This window comes from Sabethes cyaneus, chromosome 3 (assembly GCF_943734655.1).
Source record: "Sabethes cyaneus chromosome 3, idSabCyanKW18_F2, whole genome shotgun sequence".
Lineage (NCBI taxonomy): Eukaryota > Metazoa > Arthropoda > Insecta > Diptera > Culicidae > Sabethes > Sabethes cyaneus.
The window spans coordinates 129247653-129271214 of NC_071355.1; the positions used below are offsets into that span (position 1 = coordinate 129247653).

A 23562-nucleotide genomic window follows, 5' to 3' on the forward strand; every position below is an offset into this window, starting at 1 on the left:
TATAAATGAATCGCGAAAAGTTGAGATGAAATGTAATCGCTGACGCGTTGTTTCGTTGGATCATATCATCTACCAAGATGAACCCTGATCTGTACCTTACTAACATAAATCCTATCTCGTGATACTTGTGGAGATGCAGTGATACCTGCGGTTCCTAGCAACAACAAGTATCGGACTAATATTCTTTCCTTTTCCCTTGTAGTACAGCCTTTTGGTCGTGGCCAGCGTCGTTATTGGTCAATTTTCAAAGTATTGAATCAGTAAAAATTGCACAAGTATGTCATGCTACTCCCAAGCACTAATTCAATTGGTTCTTTATGTAATCTTACTGGTTTGACTAATTACAGAGTGCAACTACGGGAATTCTACTTAAGCTAAACTAATTATAAAATAAACAATTATCTTGGTAAAATTATTTTAGAAAAAAACACTACAAATATTAAAAAATAGTTGAAAAGTAAAGCAAAAGGAATCCAAAAACATTTTTTTTTTGTAAAATTCTCTCTCAAATTGAAAATTTACATATTTTAATCGAACAAATCTAGGTAAAGGTTTGGTACATAGTTGCCAATATAAGCTGAAATGTTCGAGTCTCGGTTAGACGGTGCTGCTAGATAGAGTCAGTAGGATTGTTGCACTAACCCCGAAACAGCCGGCTGCGAAGTCTGCCGATAAAGAAAGGTCAAGTCTTAGAAAGATGTTTAAGCCCAAGACTATGCTTTATGGGACCAAAATTGGTCATGAAAATCGCCATAAGAGTACAATAAAACTCACATTGTTGCTTGGGCAGTATCTGCAAACAAACGAATATAACATTGCTTGCTGTTCCCCCCATCGCAGTTGGAAAGATTAGGAATCGCAGAAAAGGTTAATTTTCTGAGCAAAAATCTGCAAAATCAGAATGCTAAGACAACTGTTATTTAGAACGTATATTTGATTAATTTACTATTTAGGAATTGTTTTTAATTTTAAAATAATAGTTTTTACATAACAGAAATAACTGATATTATTCAAAAATTTAGAATTATTGAATACGTTTTTGCTTGTATTGACTCATAAATATTCATAAAAAAGTTTCTGCTTTATATATAAAATAAAAAAAATCATTGCAGGAAAATGTACGTACTATCGAGGCAAAATGTACGTATTATGGAGGGTACATATTATCGAGAGTACGTACTAACGAGGGTACGTACTATGGAGGTATACCTGTATAACAAAGGTTCCTTTCACCACTAGGCGGATTAAATCGGGTTTTTTCCTGAAGTGAATAATACCTTCTGGGTTTGAAAATCACTTTCTGCTGTTCTATTTTCACGATATATTGAACTTGTATACTATGATGGAAATCACAGTGCAGTTGTACATACGAAACTCAGAGGTATAAAAAACAATGTATTCTAAGAAAAAAGATTTTCTGTTTTGTGTGAAATTCGGTGATAATTAAAGGCCCTGATAAGAACCTTCCCTGACCCCAAAAACCCCTAAATGCAAATTTTCACGCCGATCGGTTCAGTAGTTTTCGATTCTATAAGGAACATTCGGGCAGATAGATAGAAATCCATTTTTATAGGTATAGATTTGTATGGGAGCCCCCCCTCTTAGTGGTAGGAGGGATCTCTAACCATCATAAGAACCTTCCCTGGCACCAAAAACCCCTACATGCAAATTTTCACTCCGATCGGTTCAGTAGTTTTCGATTCTATGAGGAACATAGGGACAGACAGACAGACAGAAATCCATTTTTATAGGTATAGATATTATATATTATCTATTGTTACCGGGTTGATTAAAAAGTGTTTTAAAACTAACTGTAATGTTTTAATTATTTTCTACGCGTGATATCCTAAAACATATGTCAAAATTTTAATACTTTTATATAACATCTTTCTTTAAATAGGTCATGTTGAGGAATCTTGGATTAACAATCAGGTACCCACGATATATAACACGCAGCTAGATTTAAAATTTAGTGATGATGAAGAAGAGATGAAAATAAGTGGGATAAGAGATGATCATTCGGATGATGACGATTTACCACTCTCCAAGGTAAGATACTGGTTACTATATAAGGGGTAGATAAAATGACCGGGAATTTAAACGAACGTAAGTTATAAAATTCCGATATAATTCAACTGTTGGTGAAAGGAACCTTTCTTATAAGCACCGGGGCAAGTGGGACCTAAAAAATACTGTGTTTTCTATACCTATGATTATTTCAAAATTCTTTTAGCACAGAAACTCTTCAGTGGTATCACTTCGAAGGATTAATTACGAAAAAGGCCTATCAATTTACATGAAATGAATCTGGAGGAGAATTTTCAAAATTATGGCGATAGGTCCCACTTGCCCCATTTACCGGGGCAAGTGGGACCTATATTCAAATTTGATTAAAAAGCATAAAATAATAGTAAATTGTGTAAGTTAATATACAGTAATGTTAAAGCATTGCAAGAAACAATCAAAAACAATATTTGTACGAAGGGTTCATTCAACAATAGCGTAACCAAATCAGATCACAACGGGCAACTTTATAATTTATATAAAACACAGATCGTGAGCAATTACGCTGTAAAGCATTATTGTAATGAAATGGAGTTGAATATGTCGTTGTATCCAATTCTTGCGAGACGTAATTTTGGATTAATCATTGTTTAAAAGCTCGAAATTACGATTATGATCTGTTTGTTCTACCATGCCCAATTCGGTAGAGCTACTCATAAGAGATAGTTACGTTTTAATAAAACACTTTATTGTTCCAATTCCAATTGCAAATTTGCCTTTCCAGATTCAATTAACATCGTTTAGGTGTAACCAAATTGTGATCAAACTGTTTGTTCCCTCATAAGCTGTGCTAATGATCTTCTTTTTTAGGGGCTCCTTGGTTTAGCCTTTTTCGGTTTTACTTTAAAGCTTTACTGGTATAAATATTATGTAATTGAACTGAAAATGTTCATTAGTTCATCTAAAAACCCGATTTAATCCACCTAGTGGTGAAAGCAACCTTTGTTATACGGTCTAACTTGCTCTTTGAGATAGAAATCGACACGTCTTCGGTATATAATTCATCTATTGGTTAACGTTGCGTAGTGCGTTGATTTTCATAAAATTTTTGGAAATTGAATTAGTTTACAAAATTTGAACAAAATAGCAGCACCTATAAATTTTAATAGATCCTTTTTTTCATGTATTACTGAGTAAGGGTAAGTTGGTTGTTACTAATTTGAGTAAGTGCAAGTAAAAGCAAGTTGTAAAGGAAATATTATTCTTTAACATATACATTGCGTAGTAAAAGTCTATAGGTTTTTGAACTACGCATAAATTTCTGTAATGGCATTCTTTTTGATTGACATCAATAAAGTTTTCTTGAATAAATTTCATCTATTTTTATTAACCTTCGGTTACTCACGCTGTTACATTTTGTACAACACGTGTAGGTTTTTGAATGCCATATTGTTATAAAGTTACAAATCGCTGTTTAACTAACGTATATTCTTCAATTAACTTGTTAGGAGCAAAACGTCATAATTATTCAATGCATTAATACTTTAAATTGTTGGGAAAATAGATGAATATATATGATGAATATATGGTACTACCACCTGCCTTAGCAGAACATCCGTTCATAGCAATGAGCCTATCATGTCAAAAAGAGTTGAACATATTCAACGATTGGTCATGCTTCCCAACTCTTGTATGAAGGGCCAAAAGGGAATTGGCAACATCACTTACACGTACCAGGGATTTAGATAATCTCCTTCCAAGGGCTAAGTCGCCTGAGTCAATCGTTGAATAAACCGTCTTAATGCAGAATGACTCCAGCAGGTGGGGAGAAGAGCCCGCTCATTATCCACGATGTGTTGTTAATCGGGCCAAGATTAACCCTAGAAAGTTGACTGTTTCACTCTCCCTAGCCCTACCGCTTCAAACAAGTGCTCTGATGGTCCCTCCCTCTTCCCGATTCTAGTTTATTTATGAAATGTGGTATATATGAGTAAAAATAGAACAATCTCACCAGCAGTCCTTGGAATGGAATAGCGTTGCGTTCTTTTGGTTTCCATAAGTGCTTCTAATAATTAATTTAATTTTTCTTCTGGTATCCAATATCCATGTGCAGTATTCACACTCGTATTGGCCAAAGTTTTCACTATATAGCAGGAGCTGCTTTATAAGCTAAAACGAAAACAATAATTAAAATAACTTACTTTATTGCTTACCTATTGACAAGGTCGTGTGGATCCGCCGTCTGCCCAAAACCTCGATTTTCAGATCAGGCAGCTGGGAACCACCCAGTATCGCACCTCCTAGCTTGGCTACTCAATAGAGCATTACCGGGTATGGCCACGTGGAGGCGCTAGGTAGGGGCTTGGGAAAGCTAGAGCTATATTGGACGCTCCTCATTTGCCTTCCCCATTTCATACCCTTAAATTGCTGGGAAAATAGATCAGCATAAACTGACGTCACAGAAACGAAGCAATCAGCATGTGAGGTGTACCGCGATTGGCCCTGGAATTTTCTCTCGTTTCTTCATATGAAAAAATGGTGTTTGTATGCAGCAAAACTATCAGCAAATATATAATGTCGAGTCATTCGGGGTCAAAATTAAGGGATTTTTTTTAATCAAAAGCCGACTTGCGTGTGTCGAGACGCGCAACGAATTGGCGACGAGTAGCCCAGGACCGAGTACAATGGAGAGGAATTCTTGATACGGCAAGAGCCACCCCGGCTCTCGGCTGAATAAGTAAGTAAGTTTTAATCAAAGTTCTACAGTACCTAAACAAACAAACATAGAGGTATACTATATTCATCGAAGTTGTGTATTTTTACTATTTATACAATTTTGTAGTACATGAAAAAGTCATACAACAATTACAAAAAAAGCTAAAATAGAAAAAACTGATTTTACAAATTCATATACAATGAATAAGATTTTTCTATTTTCGCTGAATAGATAGAAGGTTACTGTATTCAGCCAAATTTCTTGTGATAATATGTTCTAAAACTTTGCAGAACACATCAATGTGTTATATTGAAACTGAAGAAAAATAATTTTTTTATTTCACTTTTAGGGGGATTAATCAAAATTTAAATTGCACCAGACGATAGAACTTTCAATTTCAAGAAATTCTTCCCTAGGTTTCATAAACCTAAAACCAAGTTTTCACAGTCAAAATTCTAGTGCGCATGTCTTTTTGGCTTTGGGCCATTGTGCGCGCGAGTAACCGCATTACAAAAGTTGGCGCGAGTTTTGGAGGGTTTACATCTTTAGATCGGCAAAACCGATTCTCCTGAAATTTTGCAGATATATTTGCAGCATTAAAATCTCTAATTTGATGCCAAAATAATTCAAACCAGATAAATCATCTTAGATGAAATCGTTATAAATTATTGTAAATTTTAGTATGATGTATTCAATTGCTCATAACTTTCAAATTAAACGTCCAATCAAAAAACCAATCAACAGTGATCTATTAGGTTATGTTACCTTTTAAATGAGACTAATAGCACCAAAATCGGTTTAGTCATCTCTAAGAAACAGGCGATAATTATTACCATGTCAAAACAGGTTTTTTAAGCATAACTTTTAAATTACTTGTTTGATTTCAATAAAATTTACTCGAAAAATTTAGTGTTAACAAGAGCTTTCATTCGATACCAAGATCGTTGAAATCGGTCATTTGGCTCCGGAGAAAATCGTGTCACGTAATTTTCACTTTTTGCCTTTCTGCTATATAAATATATAGTATAAAGGTATAGAAATCACTTGAAAAACCGGAAATGGAAAGAAGGTCCTGCGGGCCGAATGTCATATACCATTCGACTCAGTTTTGAAAACTGAGCATTTTCTGTGTGTGTGTGTGTGTATGTATGTGTGTGTGCGCGCTTCATTTTCTATCGCCTGTTTCTCGGAGATGGCTGAACCGATTCGTTCGATTTAACTTTTGTTTGAAAGGTACTATTGCCTAGTATATCACTATTGAGTTGTTTCGTGGTCCGACGTTTCGTTTTAAAGTTATAAGCAAATATGTGAAAAATACCTGACACGATTTTCTCCGGAACCACATAACAGATTTCAACGATCTTAGTATCAAATGAAAACTCTCATACTAATTTTTTTTCAGGAAGTTTTATTGAAAACAAACAAGTAGCTTAAAAGTTATGCTTAAAAAACCTGTTTTGACAAGGTAATAATTATCGCCTGTTTCTCAGAGATGGCCAAACCGATTTATGCGCTATTAGTCTCATTTGAAAGTTGATATATCCTAATAGATTTTTGATTGGACGTTTAATTTGAAAGTTATGAGCAACCGTATACACCACACCTAATTTACCTAATTTCAATTATTTTAATATCAAACGAAAGGTTTTGACACTACGAATATATATGCAAAATTTCATAAGAATTGGTTTTACCGGTTAAAAGATATTAACCCTCGAACACTCGCGCCAACTTTTGAAACACGGTTACTCGCGCGCACAATAGCCCAAAACTAAAGAAAACGTGCGCACTAGAGTTTTGATTGAGAAAACTTGGTTTTAGGTTTATTGAACCTTTGGAAGAGTTTCTTGAAATTGGAAGCTCTATCGTCTGGTGGAATTTAAATTTTGATTAATCCCCCTAAAAGTGAAAAAAAAAATTTCTTCTGTGTCAATATAACACATTGATGTGTTCTGCAAAGTTATAGAGCATATTATTACAAAAAAATTTGCTAAAGACAATAACCTTCTATCTTTGTAGCGAAGATAGAAAAATCTTATGTATTGTACATGAATATGTAATATTAGTTTTTCTATTTTTGCTCTTTTTATAATTGTTGTATGACTTTTTCATGTATTACTAAGTTGTACAAATAGTAAAAACACACAACTTTGCTGAATACCGTATACCTCTATGTTTGCTTGTTTAGGAACTGTAGCACTTTGAGTATAAAAATTACCCTGATTTTGACCCCGAATTACTCGACTACCAATAGACGGATACATTTTAAACATTTTACATTTGCTGGTAGTTTTGCTGCATACAGACACCATTTTTCCATATATAGAAACGAGCGAAAATTCCAGCTGGGGCCAACTGCGGTACACCTCACATGCTGATTGCTTCGTTTCTGTGACGTCGGTTTATGCTGATCTATTTTCTCAACAATTTAAAGTATTAATGCTTTGAATAATTATGACATTTTGCATATTAGTTAAACAATGATTTGTAACTTTATAACAATATGGCATTCAAAAACCTACACGTGTTGTACAAAATACAACAGCGTGAGTAGCCGAAGGTTAATAAAAATTGATGAAATTTATTCAAGAAAACTTTATTGATGTGAATCAAATAGGACGAAATTACAGGAAATTATGCATAGTTGAAAAACCTATAAACTAGTCCTTTACCTTTATTAAACCTTTATTAAAGAATAATATTTACTCTTACAAATTACTTTTACTTGTACTTACTCAAATTGGTAACAACTCAGCAATTTCATGAAAAAAGGATCTATCAAAGTGCTCCTATTTTGTTCAAATCAAACTTATTCAATTTCCAAAAATTTTATGTAAACCAACGCACTACGCAACGTTAACCAATAGATGAATTATGTTCCGAAGACGTGTCGACTATCTCAAATAGCAAGTAAGACCGTATAACAAAGGTTCCTTTCACCACTAGGTGGATTAAATCAGGTTTTTTTATGCAGAAAAAATAAAGTTGTACATTTCAATAAACTAACAAAATTGAAAAACAAAAATGTAATAAATTTTTACATTTCAATGAAAATATAATATAGGGTAATTGATCGTGGTTCGGCCTATTCGCATTGTTTCACATAGCACTCATGGACTAATGCACGTATATCTACAAAACCACAATGTTTTTCGAAAACAATTTAGAATGTATGGGAAGAATAGCTAAAGATGATTCTATTTCTTAATTTAGAAGAAACCTTAGAAAACCAGTTGATTTATAATTTGATTTTTAATGACAGTCAAATTATGATCCTGGTTCGGCCCATGTTCGTGGTTCGGCCTATTCCGATATAAAGTTTTCAAAACTAATGTTTTTATAAATTAAATAATCAGAAATGGTATAAGCTTACTTTTGGTGCCTAATATAGCATCTTTCTTCAATTTATCTACCTAGCAGCAGTAACCTTATACATGGTCAAAATTCTAACTATTTCGAGTTATATAAATTCAGACAATTTTTTACTTTCTTCGGTCATATTCAATGGAATATTGAAGCATTACAAGTAGTACAGATGTGTTTTTATTGCTAAATATAGTGTCTTTTTCACTTTATCTACTTAGCGGTGTTGAATAAGCTGGTACATTAACAATAATGTGGTAGACTAATCTCAAGTTTTTAGTCTTGACTTTGAAATGCGGTCATACATATATATTAATATTTTTTTGAAACGATGGTTCTACAATTGATGAAGGGACGGTAGGGGAAAGAAATGAAATTTTTTTTTTGGTGAAGGAGGGGAAGAGCGGAAAGGAAGGGGGGGGTATTGGTAGCTACGCTTGACAAGTAGTCATTTTGACTCCTACCTTTTGTCCAATACTGGAAGGTGCATGAGTCGAACCAAGCTATAATCTGAGATTATAATCGGATTCGAACCCACAACACCCGCCAGGGCATGTGGTTCGCTGGTACTTGTACCTTTTACCTACTAAAATTTCGACAATTATTTGTAATTCTATTTTGCGTAGTTTTTATAACACGCAACTAAATACTCCTGAATATATGATTAAGATATAATCAAATAATGCAATCGTCTATGCTGCTTTATAATTCACAGTCATGAATTGTATATGAAAACACGCACGACTGCATACCACTTATTGTTCACTTCGGTTTGACATACTCTAATCACTATACAATTCCAATGTGAAATTGACATGAAAACGATTTAATGTGAACTTTCTATTACGATTTTGTGTTACCTGGGATATGGAATAAAACAACATTTAGATTTAACACGAATCTTACGTGCAGCCAGAAATTGGTTAAAACGTCGGCGAAGCGCGACGCCACTAGCGGTGATTTAGTGAAGCTGATAGGCCGAACCACGATCATTTGTAGTAGGCCGAACTAAGATCAAAAAATTAAAATCGTATTTTCTCAATAAGTCGTAATTTCGCTTTTTGTTTGGAATAACACGTTCCAATAATGAAAGAATATAGATGAATCTATGTTTTAAAATTGTTTTTAACCTATACTTCACAGACTAATACGCTTTCTAGGTGTTTAAAAAGACAGCTTTGATGACGACATTGGATTTATTCATTGATGATGTATACATTTTACAATAAAACTTGTATATATTTTACAAAAATACACTACAGGTACACTTGATCCACATAATTTCAGTGACACTTGATCCTTTGTTAGGAAAATGAAGAGCTTGGAGGCCGTTATGTCGTAAATAATAAAATGAACAATTATCAAAATCGTAAACATTCGTTATGTAAAAATCACGAATGGTTCGGAGATCCAGTCAGAACGACCGCAAAAATGTTCAATTTGAAAGTAATGACTTAAGCGAAGTATTTTACAAACTTCAATCTAAATATGTAATAGTTCCAACATTTTTTGAGGTAATTTTGGTTTGTTGGATTTGAACAATAAGTTTAACCCTAGAGCGGTCGCGCTAGTGTACTGACTACACGCGTTTTCGAAAAATACGAAAAAATCATCGAAATTTTAATCAAATCATACCAGGTTTTGGTTGTATTCGAAGATCTACTCTTCCCCTTTCTAATGATACCAAAATATAGCAAAAAGAAATAAAAAAAGTGGTCGAAAATTGCTTGTAAAAATAGTGTGTCCGCGCGCGTGTACTCAATACACCAGCGCGACCACTAACGTAACTTTTTTGAAATGAAAAAAGTGGTTACACACAAGCGGTCGCGTCGTGTACTGAGTACACGGCGGGCAATAGCTCAAGTTTGTGTACAGATAGAAGATTGCGACTTTCGACAAAGTTGCTTATCTAGTTAAGACACATCCCGTGATATACAACAAAGTTCGGAACTGATTCGCTAGATGGCGCTAATAATGAAGAAATTAAATTTATTTAGGAATATTTTAGAACCGCAATGAGCTAGAAGGTTGTTATTTACTACAAAGTTGCTTGTAAAGCCAAGACGCATTTGGTAACGAACACTGAAGTTTGGAAGTAGTCCGCTAGATGGAGTACACGGTGAAATTTAATTCATTTGGCGATATTTCCGAACCATGACGAGATAGAAGGCTGATGTTTTCGACAAAGTTGTTTATCAGGTCAAGATACTTCCGATGACGGTAAATAAAATTCGGAATTAAGTCAGTAGTAGGTGGAGATGATGAGAAAATCAAATTCTTTTCGGAATATTTCGGAACCATGATGACATAGAACACTACTGTTCTCTACAAAGAGGTTTCTGTAGTCAAAACACGTTAGATAACGCATCGTTGTCCTTTTCACCATTGATCGCGTTGTCAATTCCAGTCAATCAACAGCTATTTTTATGGTTTCCTGACAGAAGCAATTGATACGTATTGCTTCAACTTTTATCAAAAGACAAGATGAAGAGCACTGACTGATCACGTCTTGCCAGTTTTGTTCAACGCAGATACAAAATGTTCTCTGAAATTAGGAGTGATGACTTTTTTTCAGAACGGCGAAACAGAAATCTGGCAAAAATTTGGCACATTACCAAATATCTGGAAGATTTTGAACTTTGTCTGGTATGCAATAAAAAATCTGGTAAAATCTAGATTTATCAGCAAAGCAAAACCATGGGTATAAACGTCCTTGACCCTTCTTTATCGATAGACTTCGCTGCCGGTTATTAGAGTACAGAAAAATCACGGGGCCAGTGAAAACTTTAATTAACTCTGTAGCGGCACCGCCCAGTCGAGACTCGAACATACTACGACTGGCTTGTTTGGCTAGCGTCGTACCCCGGAGCTAACTTGGCGGGCAGGCTTACTGGCAACATTGATGCTTGCAATTATTAACGTGTGCGTGATGATAAAACCAAAACTATTTGTTTTGCTAACAAGACAATACGACTGAAGGGCACTCTTTTGATACTCATTTGTATACAGCTTGCTTTTTTCATGGGGCTCGAATACTTTACTCTTTCCTTGTATTACGTGTGTGTTATTTCCTGTATGATATAAGTGTATGCTATACGCATTAAGCGATGTTTTAGAATTTACAATGACACATGACAAAGACCAGACTTTTCCCAAAAACATGACCGACCAACATTCCACAGATGTTACGAACCACAATTCCCACGAACATAACTCATACCAAACCCACTCTAAATCCTTACAAGAAACCCATATCAGATTCACGGAATAACCCGACACCTTACAACGAAACCAGAACCAAAACACCGTTAAAACAAGATTCCTTAGAAAACATCAAGTACAAATCTCATAAACAACCTACAAGACAAAGCTCAGCCTCAGACCCATGTACGATCACACCTCATCAAAATAAACGAAACAGACACGACATTTTTCCTCTATACAAACAACAAGCTCAAGTGCATCGTGCGATCTTGAACTACTTTACACACGTCATGCACCCAAGAGAACTCACGATATATTCACCACCGACGCGCTATCACAAATTCTCTCTCTCGACACTCATTCAATTCTCCCTCTCTACACTCATTCAAACTCGCTCATTCTAACTTACGTTCTATCTCACGTATCCGACTTAACACGACATTCTCGACCAATCATATTGACACGACTCAGACTTTGCATCATGGTTGAATAGATTAAGCCACACCTCCAACAATACCCTGTAAACTTACTAACACTAGGAAATAAGTTGATCAGATAAAACTAACCTGTTGGAGCAGTAATAAAGTCAGTTTTATGATGTTCAAAGAAAGCAACGGGTTTATTCAAACAAGAAAAGAAAACCTTTTATCAATAATAGGAAATGGCGACCGTAGACTTCGAGCGTGCAATCCGCGGATGCGAATAAAAATAGAAAAAGCACAGTGCAGTGACTAAACGTGGGTAGTTGTCTGAAGTGTAAAATTTGTGTCTTGTGCGAACCCGAAACAGATTAGTTCTTAAACCGAATGAAGTAACTCCAAAGTGTGAACCCGAAAAAGATTAGTTCTTAAACCGACTGAAGTAACTCCAAAGTGCGAACCCGAAAAAGATTAGTTCTTAAACCGAATGAAGTAAATCCAAGGTGTGAACCCGAAAAAGATTAGTTCTTTAAACCGAATGAAGTAAACCAAATTATGGACTGAAGTCAAAAAAACTATGGGAAACCGCAGTGCACGTATAAATGGAAATAACGACGTGACGGTAGTGCAAACCCAAACCGTACATACGTCGATACTCGAAGAAAATAATATCAAATTAAACATCATTTTGGTATTAACAGTGATCCAATTAACTGTAACACTGGTGAGACTAGTAACGAGCCACCTAAGGCGACAAGCCCTAAAGGCAGCGAAAACGCTAGCAGCATTAAGCCCAGCGTAAAACGGATAAAGAACAACGAGAAGCAATGGAAATTGGAATAAATCGATCAACAGCAACGACGAGAAGCAGCAGAAATTGGAATAAATCGATCAACAGCAACGACGAGAAGCAGCGGAAGTCGGAATAAATCGATCAACAGCAACGACGAGAAGCAGCGGAAATTGGAATAAATCGATCGGCATCGAACGACGACGGCAGCAAAGGCAAGTGGAGAAGAAAAACATTTTTATTTTATTCTTACCTTTATAAATTTATACGTCATTCAATTAATGTAATAGTAATTAACAAAAAAAAAAAAAAACAAAAAAAAAGAGAGAGATGAAAATATTTATAACGATAGAAGACATACCACCGGAAATGTGGATAGAAATCGACGAAATTATTAAAAATAAATAGACATTTGTAATTTAAATTTGAAATTCTTGTGCTTTGTGCGAATTTTAACCCTTCCGTAACACCAACCATGTCCGAATGGACAGATTACAAATAATTGAAACGTTTATAAGACGAGAACACTTGAACCTAGAAAAAAGTAAACTTCGAACACGAACTTTACAAGGGATAGAAACCAAGAAACTTCAGTTACAAGATAGCTTCTCTGAATACAAAACAATTATAAGGTCTTACGAATACAGGTTGTCCACCTCGAACTGGAATAAAGCGGTCGAATCTTATAACGCACTAAAAACAATTTACGAAAAGTGCATTAAAATATTAAATAATACCGTTATATTCCAAAGAGCATACGACAGCGATCCTGAAACCACGCAACATAGAATCAAACCGCAAACCTTAAGACGAAGACTCCTAACCGAAGACTCCCTACTGAGAGCTGATAGTTCCATCAACCTCAGACAAAGGAAGTTAAAATTGAAAACTATTACAAAAATCATTATCTGGTGCCAAAGAAAAAGCAATATGGCCCTAAACATAAAAACAGCTTCCGAGTTAGCAGGTTTATTACCGGCTTACAACGGAAATAGTGAAAATTTAAATTCATTTACGGATGCATTGGTGTTAGTAAAAACAATAATACCAGCCGAGAACAAAGTTTCCGCAATCCAACTGATAATGACTAAGCTAAGTGGGAAAGCTAGAAACCTTTTCGCAGGCCCCCCACAGGAAATCGATGATATAATAAACAAACTCAAACTACATTGTGCAGACAAATGCACCTCAGACCTGGCACTGACCAGCCTGAAGGGAATTAAATGCAAAACAGTTGACGATTTCAAACAAATAGAAATCCTCACAGAAAAACTCCAACAAACTTACGTTCGAGAACAAATCCCGAACGAAGTAGCACAAAAGATGGCCAGAAAAGCAGCCATCTCTGCCATGATCGACAATACCAGCAACAGTACCACCGAGATGATGCTTAGAATTGGAAAATTTGAGACTATAGAAGAAGCCATCAACGTAGCGATGGAAAACGAACAGAAAAAACGCGAAGGCCACTCATCATCAGTTTTACAAATCAACAGACGATATAACAACCAGCAAGCCTCAAGACAAGGACAAGGAAGAGGATATTATCAACAACAAACAAATTTCAGACGTCCCTTCGAAATGAATAACAGGAATTTCAGAAGTCAAGAACCTCGAAGATTCCAAAACAACAATTACCAAAATCAAAGACCTAATTATCAACAACGCGGACGCGGATATCAACACAGTAACGCACGCGGATACCAAAATAACGGACAACGATTTACACAACCGCAAAATAATGGACAAAGATTCGCTCGAGCGTACTTAGCAAACGAACAGCAAGTAACGCAAGTTGAACCAAATGTACAACAACCAACACTTAATCAAGGCGTAGACATGCTACCCTTCAATCAACAAGTGGAACAAATCCACCGACCATCATTATCACCACCTGACCAAAACTATTTTTTCGCCCAACAGTAACAATTGATCAGAGAAGTCGACACTCTGGTCACTTGTTACCGACAGGCACACCCATATTAACAATAAATTTAAATACATCAAATTTTATTCGAGTCAAAGTGCACATGACTGGAAATAAGATTTGCAATTTAATTATCGATACAGGAGCAGATATTTCACTATTCAAAGCACAAAATATACGCCCTGACCAATCTGTAAATAAAGCAAATAAAATTAAATTAACCGGAATAACGGAGAATACAATAGAAACTTTAGGAATAGTTAATACAATACTATGCTTTAATGATAGTTTAACACTAAATCACCAATTTCATTTAGTAACACCTAATTTACCAATTAAAGCAGACGGCATTTTAGGTCGCGATTTTTTAACAAATTACAAATGCGTAATAGATTACGAATATTGGCTACTTACAAATATACAAAATGTACAGATAGCAATACCAATAGAAGACAATTTGCAAGAAGGCTTCATGTTACCAAGCCGAAGCGAAGTTATCAGAAGAATACCTTACTTGGGCATCTCAGAGGATATGGTAGTCCATTCCGAAGAGATCTACCCAGGAATTTTTTGTGGAAATACCATAGTTTCCCCACAAAAACCTTATGTAAAATTTGTAAATACGAACGACAACCCATCATTTATAGCATATACGCAATTTAAGCCGACATTAAGTAATTTAAAAGATTATATTATACCAATAAAAAATAAGACAAATGAGAGTAGCAGATACGAGCAAATTCTCAAAAATATAAATACTGAACAAATTCCAAAATATGCTGTAGAGAAATTCAAAAACTTAATCAGTCAATATCAAGACATATTTTGTCTTCCAGAAGAGGAAGTCAGCCAAAACAACTTCTATACGCAAAATATAGCGGCTAGTGACAACGTCCCAGTATATATTCCTAACTACAAAACGATTCATTCCCAATATGACGAAATTGACCGTCAAGTAAACAAAATGCTAGAAGGAAACATAATTGAACCTTCAGTATCCCCTTATAACTCACCAATCCTACTAGTACCGAAAAAATCACTTGATAACACAAAAAAATGGCGTTTAGTTGTAGACTTCCGACAACTAAACAAAAGGATACTAGCAGACCGATTCCCACTACCCCGGATAGATGATATACTTGACCAATTAGGAAGAGCCAAATTCTTCACCACATTAGATTTGATGTCTGGATTCCACCAAATCCCACTTGATATGGAATCCAGAAAATTTACAGCATTTTCAACCAAAAACGGTCATTATCAATTTACTCGATTACCGTTTGGATTAAACATCAGCCCAAACAGTTTTCAACGAATGATGACTATAGCAATGGCAGGTTTAACGCCAGAATTAGCCTTCATTCACATTGACGACATCGTAGTAATAGGATGCTCAGTCAATCACCACTTATCAAATCTAACACAAGTGTTTGAACGTTTGAGATTTTATAACCTAAAACTCAACGCCCAAAAGTGCAAATTCTTCAGCACACAAGTGACTTATCTCGGTCATAAAATTACCGACCAAGGTATGTTACCCGATGATTCAAAATTTAATGCAATTTTAAAATACCCAATTCCAACAAACGCTGACGAAGTCAGACGATTTGTAGCATTTTGCAACTATTATAGAAAATTTGTACCAAATTTCGCAATAATAGCACACCCCCTAAATCAATTACTAAAGAAAAACACAAATTTCATTTGGACAGCTAACTGTCAAAGAGCTTTCGATACCTTAAGAAATGCTCTAATTTCCCCGAAACTACTCCAATACCCAGATTTTGCAAAAGACTTCATAGTTACAACTGATGCATCAGACATTGGATGTGGAGCAGTTCTGTCTCAAGAGACCCAAAACGGAAACTTACCAATCGCATTCGCAAGCAAATCATTTACACCAGGTGAGAAAAACAAACCTACAATTTTGAAAGAGTTTACGGCAATCCATTGGGCCATTAACTACTTTAAACCATATCTGTATGGAAGAAAATTTGTTGTTAAAACAGATCACAGACCTTTAGTGTATCTGTTCGGCATGAAAAACCCCACTTCAAAACTAACGAGAATACGGTTAGATTTGGAAGAATACGATTTTACAGTGGAATTTATACCAGGCAAAGGAAACGTAGGAGCTGACGCATTGTCACGAATAATTACAACGTCAGACGAACTAAAACAATTAAATATTTTAAGAGTAAATACAAGGTCCATGACCAGAAATTTGCAAAATAACGTGAAGGAAACTACAAACAAAATTCAGAATAGTGTACCTAGAGAAATTGATCACCTCTCGACGTACATGACTAACAACCCTTCTGAAACAAACAAATTACTAAAACTCGAGACAAAAATTTATAAAGGAAACGAATTGAAGTTTATCATAAAGAAAAATAACAAAATTGTTGCACAAGTGCATCAAAATATGAATGGAAGTCAGGCTTTAGAGTCTGCTCTTCTAAAAGTAGAGGAAGAAGCAAGAAAAATTTATCAAAGCAAATTAGCATTGTCAATAAAAGACGAATTATTCAACATGATATCACTCGAGAACTTTAAAGCAATCTCAAATGCACAAGTGCATTCAATACAAATTATTATATACAAACCACCAACAACGGTGACGCAAAAGGAAATTATACAGAAAATATTACACGATTTCCACAACACACCAACAGGAGGACATGTTGGACAACATAGACTATACCTACAAATTAGAGAATTATACAATTGGAACAACATGAAACGATCAATAGCAAAATATATTCAATCATGTGAATCTTGTAAGTGAAACAAGGTCATAAAACACACAAAGGAAAAACAAATAGTAACTACAACACCATCATACCCATTTGAAATTATATCCATAGACACTATCGGACCATTACCGAAAAGCAATAATAACAACCGATACGCAGTCAGTATCCAATGCGATTTAACAAAATATATCGTATTGATACCAGTACCCACAAAAGAGGCCAACGTCATTGCTAAAGCTTTAGTCAATGATTTTCTTCTCACATACGGTTCATTTTTAATTTTACGTTCAGACCAAGGAACAGAATACAACAATGAAATCTTCGAACAAATATGCAAAACCCTACAAGTAAAACAGAAATTTAGCACCGCCTATCATCCACAGACAATTGGCTCATTGGAGAGAAATCACAGATGCCTAAACGAGTATCTGAGATCTTTCGTCAATGAACATCAATCTGACTGGGATGATTGGTTAAAATTTTATGCATTCAATTACAACACAACACCACACTCAGACCACGGATTTACACCACATGAATTAGTTTTCGGAACCAAAGCAAAGTTACCCCAGGAAATCTTCGAACATGGAACGGAACCAATTTATAATTTTGACCAATACAGCAAAGAGTTAAAATTTAAATTACAAAAATCAAACGAGATAGCTAGAAATAGATTAATCACACAAAAAATCAAGAACAGAGTCAGCAGAAAACGATATTAATCCTATACAACTCAATATCAACGAAACAGTTTATTTGAAAATAGAAAATAGACGAAAACTAGACCCATGGTATGAAGGACCATATGTAGTCGAAGAATTACTAGATCCAAATTGTAAAATCAAATGTATTAGAACCAACAAATCGACAATAGTACACAAAAATAGATTGATAAAAACGCAACAAAACAACAATCACATATTATGTAACAGTTTACAATTACCATTACAATAAGTATCCAACACCCAACGGCTAATCAACAACCTTTTTCAAATTTATCAAAAAAAACTTATATGACAACAATATATGTTACGAAAAAACCCCATCCCTTTTTACTACCCCATACCTTACTCTTCAAAGGGAAGGTATGCTATACGCATTAAGCGATGTTTTAGAATTTACAATGACACATGACAAAGACCAGACTTTTCCCAAAAACATGACCGACCAACATTCCACAGATGTTACGAACCACAATTCCCACGAACATAACTCATACCAAACCCACTCTAAATCCTTACAAGAAACCCATATCAGATTCACGGAATAACCCGACACCTTACAACGAAACCAGAACCAAAACACCGTTAAAACAAGATTCCTTAGAAAACATCAAGTACAAATCTCATAAACAACCTACAAGACAAAGCTCAGCCTCAGACCCATGTACGATCACACCTCATCAAAATAAACGAAACAGACACGACATTTTTCCTCTATACAAACAACAAGCTCAAGTGCATCGTGCGATCTTGAACTACTTTACACACGTCATGCACCCAAGAGAACTCACGATATATTCACCACCGACGCGCTATCACAAATTCTCTCTCTCGACACTCATTCAATTCTCCCTCTCTACACTCATTCAAACTCGCTCATTCTAACTTACGTTCTATCTCACGTATCCGACTTAACACGACATTCTCGACCAATCATATTGACACGACTCAGACTTTGCATCATGGTTGAATAGATTAAGCCACACCTCCAACAATACCCTGTAAACTTACTAACACTAGGAAATAAGTTGATCAGATAAAACTAACCTGTTGGAGCAGTAATAAAGTCAGTTTTATGATGTTCAAAGAAAGCAACGGGTTTATTCAAACAAGAAAAGAAAACCTTTTATCAATAATAGGAAAAGTGACCGTAACAAGAATATTATAGGATTGTTAGGAATCTAATGTACATTTTTCATTCTCATTATCATAGCAGGAAATAACACAAACAAATGCTCGTTTTGTATTGTTGTTTGTATGCATGGGTACGTTGAATAAGTACCATGTATCTCTAGGTGAGATATGTGCATTATTCAGTTTGTCAACATTGTCGATGATTCACAAACTCTGTTATGGGAAAATCGCCAAGAGAATAATATTTGCAAACATTTTGGTGTTCTGTTCCAGACCAGATAAGCCATTTTACCGTTTATTCGACATAAGCTGAGATATCGCAAAAAGAAATATGAATTTACCAACTGCGACATCTAACGGGACAGTTCCGAATTTAACCGATCATTTTCAAATTCGTCTTGACACACAACTTTGTCAAAAACCGCAACCGTCTATCGTATCAAGGTCATGAGATATCATCATAAGGTTATAACTTGACCACGTGCGCCACCTAGTGAGACAGTTTCAAACTTTGTTATGCATTACCAAATGTGTCTAGTTCGAACAAATAACTTTGTAGAACACAGTAACATTCTATTTCGTCACGACTCTGAGATTCCAAAAAAAATCAATATGCTCACTATAAGCGCCATCTATCGTATCAGTTTCGAATTTTGTTGTCCGCAGTTAGATTGATCTCGCCAGATAAACAACTTTGCCAAAGACAGCAACCTTCTATCTCTTCTCAGTTCCGAGATATTAGAGATTTTAGAATCGAGATTCTAGAATCATTTATTTTGGTCGCCATTTGCGCCATCTAGCGAATCAGTTCTCAAACTTTATTGTTCGTTTCCAGATGCGTCTTAAATAGATAAACAACTTTGTCGAAAACCACAACCTTCTATCTCATACCAGTCCTGACATATAGGCAGAATTATTCGCCGTGTACTCAGTACACGACGCGACCGCTTACGTAACTTTTTTTAACGCGACCGCTCTAGGGTTAAACTTGCAATGAATGAATTTGAACTTAGCAATAATCATTGCAAAAGGTTTTGGTAGCTACCCGTGGTGGCATCTACCGGGTATGAGTCAAACGAAAACTTTCAATATATTTACTATTCGATTCCGCTGTTTCTTTAGACAATTCTGCAATTGAAACGAGTAGGGTAAATGAGGTATTTTGGCTTATGCGTTACGCGCTCTTTATTTTGGCCCAGCATGGTAAAATCAAATGGAGTTGGCTCAAATGGAATAGACACTGTGTAACGCATGGGCCAAAATACCTCATTTACCCTACGTGATAAATCACCAGATGATTATTGCGGAGTTTCCACCTATTTAGAGTCCCACGCAAAAATTATTAGCGTGGTTATTTTCTGCGTTTACCACGCATGTTTGCAATGTAGCAATTTAAATTATGAGTTTTTCGTTATTGCCTCCCCACTGCACCCCTCCTTGTTTGACAAGCATGTTTTCAATGTATTTAGTAAGTACAGAATAATTATTAATAAAAAACGAATTTGCGTAGGACTCGTTAAATTGTTGCCAGGTGCAATATAAATGAGCAATTTATTAATAGATAGAAGAAAATAATATAATGAGTATTAATCTACCAGCATTCGAGCAGAAACCTGAAACGAAAAAAAGGAAAAAATAACAAGAGTTATTTATATCGTTTAATTCTACTACTGAGTAGTAGTAGTAGTAGTAGTAGTAGTAGTAGTAGTAGTAGTAGTAGTAGTAGTAGTAGTAGTAGTAGTAGTAGTAGTAGTAGTAGTAGTAGTAGTAGTAGTAGTAGTAGTAGTAGTAGTAGTAGTAGTAGTAGTAGTAGTAGTAGTAGTAGTAGTAGTAGTAGTAGTAGTAGTAGTAGTAGTAGTAGTAGTAGTAGTAGTAGTAGTAGTAGTAGTAGTAGTAGTAGTAGTAGTAGTAGTAGTAGTAGTAGTAGTAGTAGTAGTAGTAGTAGTAGTAGTAGTAGTAGTAGTAGTAGTAGTAGTAGTAGTAGTAGTAGTAGTAGTAGTAGTAGTAGTAGTAGTAGTAGTAGTAGTAGTAGTAGTAGTAGTAGTAGTAGTAGTAGTAGTAGTAGTAGTAGTAGTAGTAGTAGTAGTAGTAGTAGTAGTAGTAGTAGTAGTAGTAGTAGTAGTAGTAGTAGTAGTAGTAGTAGTAGTAGTAGTAGTAGTAGTAGTAGTAGTAGTAGTAGTAGTAGTAGTAGTAGTAGTAGTAGTAGTAGTAGTAGTAGTAGTAGTAGTAGTAGTAGTAGTAGTAGTAGTAGTAGTAGTAGTAGTAGTAGTAGTAGTAGTAGTAGTAGTAGTAGTAGTAGTAGTAGTAGTAGTAGTAGTAGTAGTAGTAGTAGTAGTAGTAGTAGTAGTAGTAGTAGTAGTAGTAGTAGTAGTAGTAGTAGTAGTAGTAGTAGTAGTAGTAGTAGTAGTAGTAGTAGTAGTAGTAGTAGTAGTAGTAGTAGTAGTAGTAGTAGTAGTAGTAGTAGTAGTAGTAGTAGTAGTAGTAGTAGTAGTAGTAGTAGTAGTAGTAGTAGTAGTAGTAGTAGTAGTAGTAGTAGTAGTAGTAGTAGTAGTAGTAGTAGTAGTAGTAGTAGTAGTAGTAGTAGTAGTAGTAGTAGTAGTAGTAGTAGTAGTAGTAGTAGTAGTAGTAGTAGTAGTAGTAGTAGTAGTAGTAGTAGTAGTAGTAGTAGTAGTAGTAGTAGTAGTAGTAGTAGTAGTAGTAGTAGTAGTAGTAGTAGTAGTAGTAGTAGTAGTAGTAGTAGTAGTAGTAGTAGTAGTAGTAGTAGTAGTAGTAGTAGTAGTAGTAGTAGTAGTAGTAGTAGTAGTAGTAGTAGTAGTAGTAGTAGTAGTAGTAGTAGTAGTAGTAGTAGTAGTAGTAGTAGTAGTAGTAGTAGTAGTAGTAGTAGTAGTAGTAGTAGTAGTAGTAGTAGTAGTAGTAGTAGTAGTAGTAGTAGTAGTAGTAGTAGTAGTAGTAGTAGTAGTAGTAGTAGTAGTAGTAGTAGTAGTAGTAGTAGTAGTAGTAGTAGTAGTAGTAGTAGTAGTAGTAGTAGTAGTAGTAGTAGTAGTAGTAGTAGTAGTAGTAGTAGTAGTAGTAGTAGTAGTAGTAGTAGTAGTAGTAGTAGTAGTAGTAGTAGTAGTAGTAGTAGTAGTAGTAGTAGTAGTAGTAGTAGTAGTAGTAGTAGTAGTAGTAGTAGTAGTAGTAGTAGTAGTAGTAGTAGTAGTAGTAGTAGTAGTAGTAGTAGTAGTAGTAGTAGTAGTAGTAGTAGTAGTAGTAGTAGTAGTAGTAGTAGTAGTAGTAGTAGTAGTAGTAGTAGTAGTAGTAGTAGTAGTAGTAGTAGTAGTAGTAGTAGTAGTAGTAGTAGTAGTAGTAGTAGTAGTAGTAGTAGTAGTAGTAGTAGTAGTAGTAGTAGTAGTACTAGTAGTACTAGTAGTAGTAGTAGTAGTACTAGTAGTACTAGTAGTAGTAGTAGTAGTAGTAGTAGTAGTAGTAGTAGTAGTAGTAGTACTAGTAGTACTAGTAGTACTAGTAGTAGTAGTAGTAGTAGTAGTAGTAGTAGTAGTAGTAGTAGTAGTACTAGTAGTAGTAGTAGTACTAGTAGTACTAGTAGTAGTAGTAGTAGTAGTAGTAGTAGTAGTAGTAGTAGTAGTAGTAGTAGTAGTAGTAGTAGTAGTAGTAGTAGTAGTAGTAGTAGTAGTAGTAGTAGTAGTAGTAGTAGTAGTAGTAGTAGTAGTAGTAGTAGTAGTAGTAGTAGTAGTAGTAGTAGTAGTAGTAGTAGTAGAAAACCACCATCACTTCAAGGACTTGCCGGTGTATATAGATAGAATTGCAGTAGATCAAAATTTGATTGTAACCGTGTTACAAAGTTGGCGCGAGTGTTCGAGGGTTAACACCTCTTGACCGACAAAACCAATTCTTCAGAATCAAAAAACAAATCTATAATAGGGTAAGGGATCTAGTTTTCGACCCTGTGCTAGTTTTCGCACCACTGCTGAAACATTCATCAAATAGATTCCTAAGAAAAAGGTAGAGAAAAGCTATTATTTAGGATATTGTCAAGGCTGTTATTTTGCTAGAACCAACCAAGATTGGCGTCTGTACGTCCAAATAATCAAATTTTTCAAGCTGGGACTGAAGTTCGAGTGTTTTCTTTTCGTCTAGTGAAAACAGATACGAAATAAAAATTTCCACAAATTGTGTAAATTAGGACACTGAATTCATGCAATATGTTATTATACAAAGAAAAGGCAATATTTCTGTCCAATTCTCTTTTGTTACAGTGCATATTTGTTTTTTATGATGTAATTAAAGACGTTTAAAAAAGTACGAAAATTGAAACGCGAAACTGTTTGTGATCTAGTTTTCGACCGGTCGAAACAGCCTGCTCTATGCTTTCAAAGAGGCTTGTTTCATTTTTCGACCTCGTTCAAAAACCAGGGAAGTGGAAAGTAACCAGACCCGAAAGTAATTGTATGATTTCAGGCGTTTTCCGAGATTGCCTTTCAAACATTTTCCATCTATTCATTCCAAGGAGAAGGGTAATTGAAATAG

General features: G+C 35.2%; 1 protein-coding gene across 1 annotated transcript; it reads left to right on the forward strand.

Annotated features, from left to right (window-relative positions):
* Positions 1-20804: 20804 nt before the first annotated feature.
* Positions 20805-21818, forward strand: LOC128743345 (uncharacterized protein DDB_G0271670-like; the record flags this gene model as incomplete). The annotated part of the gene is made up of 1 exon (XM_053839899.1): positions 20805-21818. A coding segment is annotated over one exon (1014 nt), but the record flags the coding sequence as incomplete, so codon positions are not given.
* Between the last annotated feature and the right edge of the window lie 1744 nt (positions 21819-23562).